Source organism: Apaloderma vittatum, unplaced genomic scaffold (genome assembly GCF_000703405.1).
Source record: "Apaloderma vittatum isolate BGI_N311 unplaced genomic scaffold, ASM70340v1 scaffold44679, whole genome shotgun sequence".
NCBI classification, from domain to species: domain Eukaryota; kingdom Metazoa; phylum Chordata; class Aves; order Trogoniformes; family Trogonidae; genus Apaloderma; species Apaloderma vittatum.
The window spans coordinates 1-1,451 of record NW_009734342.1 but is presented as its reverse complement, the minus strand read 5'-3'; the positions used below and the strand labels follow the sequence as shown (position 1 = coordinate 1,451).

The following is a 1,451-nucleotide window of genomic DNA, read 5'->3' as shown; positions in this document are numbered from 1 at the left end:
CGGTTCAGAACACTTCTGATGCTACAGAAATAAAAGTATTACATAAATTTAGCATAATAGGAAAAGACAATTTTCGTCAGGACAAATCAAGACTGCATCAGTACTTAAGTCTGAATAAAGAAGGGCATTTCAGTCTTCCTGCTTGATTAATTACAGCTCTTTGGAGACCAAAGCAGTGCTTCATTACATTGAAGAATAAGGGGCACACAGTTTACAACTTCTGACAGCGCAAGGAGTTATATCTGAACACTAAGGCATCTTTTGAAAGCCTCTCAAACACCCTCCCGTTTAGCACATACCTTGGCATCTTCTTCACTGAAGAGTGAACACCATGGGGAGGTCACGTTTTTTATAGCCAACTCATACGAGCAGGTGAGAAAAGCCACTTGAACAAGATCTGCAATAAATGCAACAACCAAGCAAAAGATAAACCACTGCTACACACGAAGCAACCTTCTCTCAACTTGCCTCTAAAATGAGACGTAACGAAAATTTAGCAACGCAAAGAACGCAGTACAAGAAATAATCACCAGTCCAAAGGTCAAGCACCAAAAATAAGAAGTTCAAAGGAATTACTGCATGGAATCCAAATGGCAAACTTCTCGCATTACAGTATTACAGTGGGAAAAGGAAAGGATTTCACATCAAACGCTGCACATCTGCCGACTGACAGGTGTCAACCGTTACCACAAGGAAGGTGTGTCTGTTCAACACAGAGCAGTTTTTGACCACCACTACTCACCCTCCCCATTAGCAGATGAGTTTGAACAGCAGCGTGCTGCAACTTTGGGACTGCGTCTTCAGGGACGCAGCAACACCTATTTGAGGGGCCTCTCCACCACTTGACCACACAGGGAAACCTAGCACTTCTAATCTGAACAAGTGAAATTACAATTACAGGTCCAGCTGTACAGCTGGGCGTTTGAACTGTATCAGGTGTTACAAAAGCTACATCGGCCAGACAAAGGAGAATTAAATGGAGAATGCTCACATCCCTCCAAACTAAGGTAAAGTTGATTCCATCCACAGGAAAAACGTTTTCAGATGTCTTCTTCTTCTGACCACTGACTAACAAGTGTTCATGACTGCAACAATATATGTTTACAGCCTTGTGGGTTTAATTAGAGCCTGCATCTCCAGATCGGAGCACGTTTTAAATTACCTACTCTGCAAAACCACATGCCTGGGAAGTTGTTCTCAGACAAAACCACCCGTAACAAGCACTCGTTACCTGCGTTCAGCTCCTCCACCGGCAAACACAAGGCGCTCGCCACCTTCTCCAAGACCTTCCTCATCTCCGGCCCCTCTTTGAAGGCATCCACCTGGCACATCGCCGCCTCGTTCTCTTCCACCAAGGCCACAAACTTGGCGCAGTGATCAAAAAACCGCATCAGGGAGTCGTTCACTTCAACCTCCACCTCTGCAAGCAAACGCGGGCCTCAGGGAGGCAG

The 1,451-nt window shown here is 45.1% G+C and overlaps 1 protein-coding gene across 1 annotated transcript in view; it reads right to left on the bottom strand.

Moving 5' to 3' along the window:
* Positions 1 to 1,405, bottom strand: part of LOC104279043 (multiple inositol polyphosphate phosphatase 1-like) — a gene marked incomplete at its 5' end in the record, with an annotated part of 2,994 nt that extends 1,589 nt beyond the window's left edge. Inside the window, 2 exons of the mRNA XM_009876206.1 lie at positions 300 to 397; positions 1,232 to 1,405. Of these exons, the coding sequence (XP_009874508.1) occupies positions 300 to 397; positions 1,232 to 1,405 (272 nt within the window). The remainder of the gene's footprint in view (positions 1 to 299; positions 398 to 1,231) is intronic.
* Between the last annotated feature and the right edge of the window lie 46 nt (positions 1,406 to 1,451).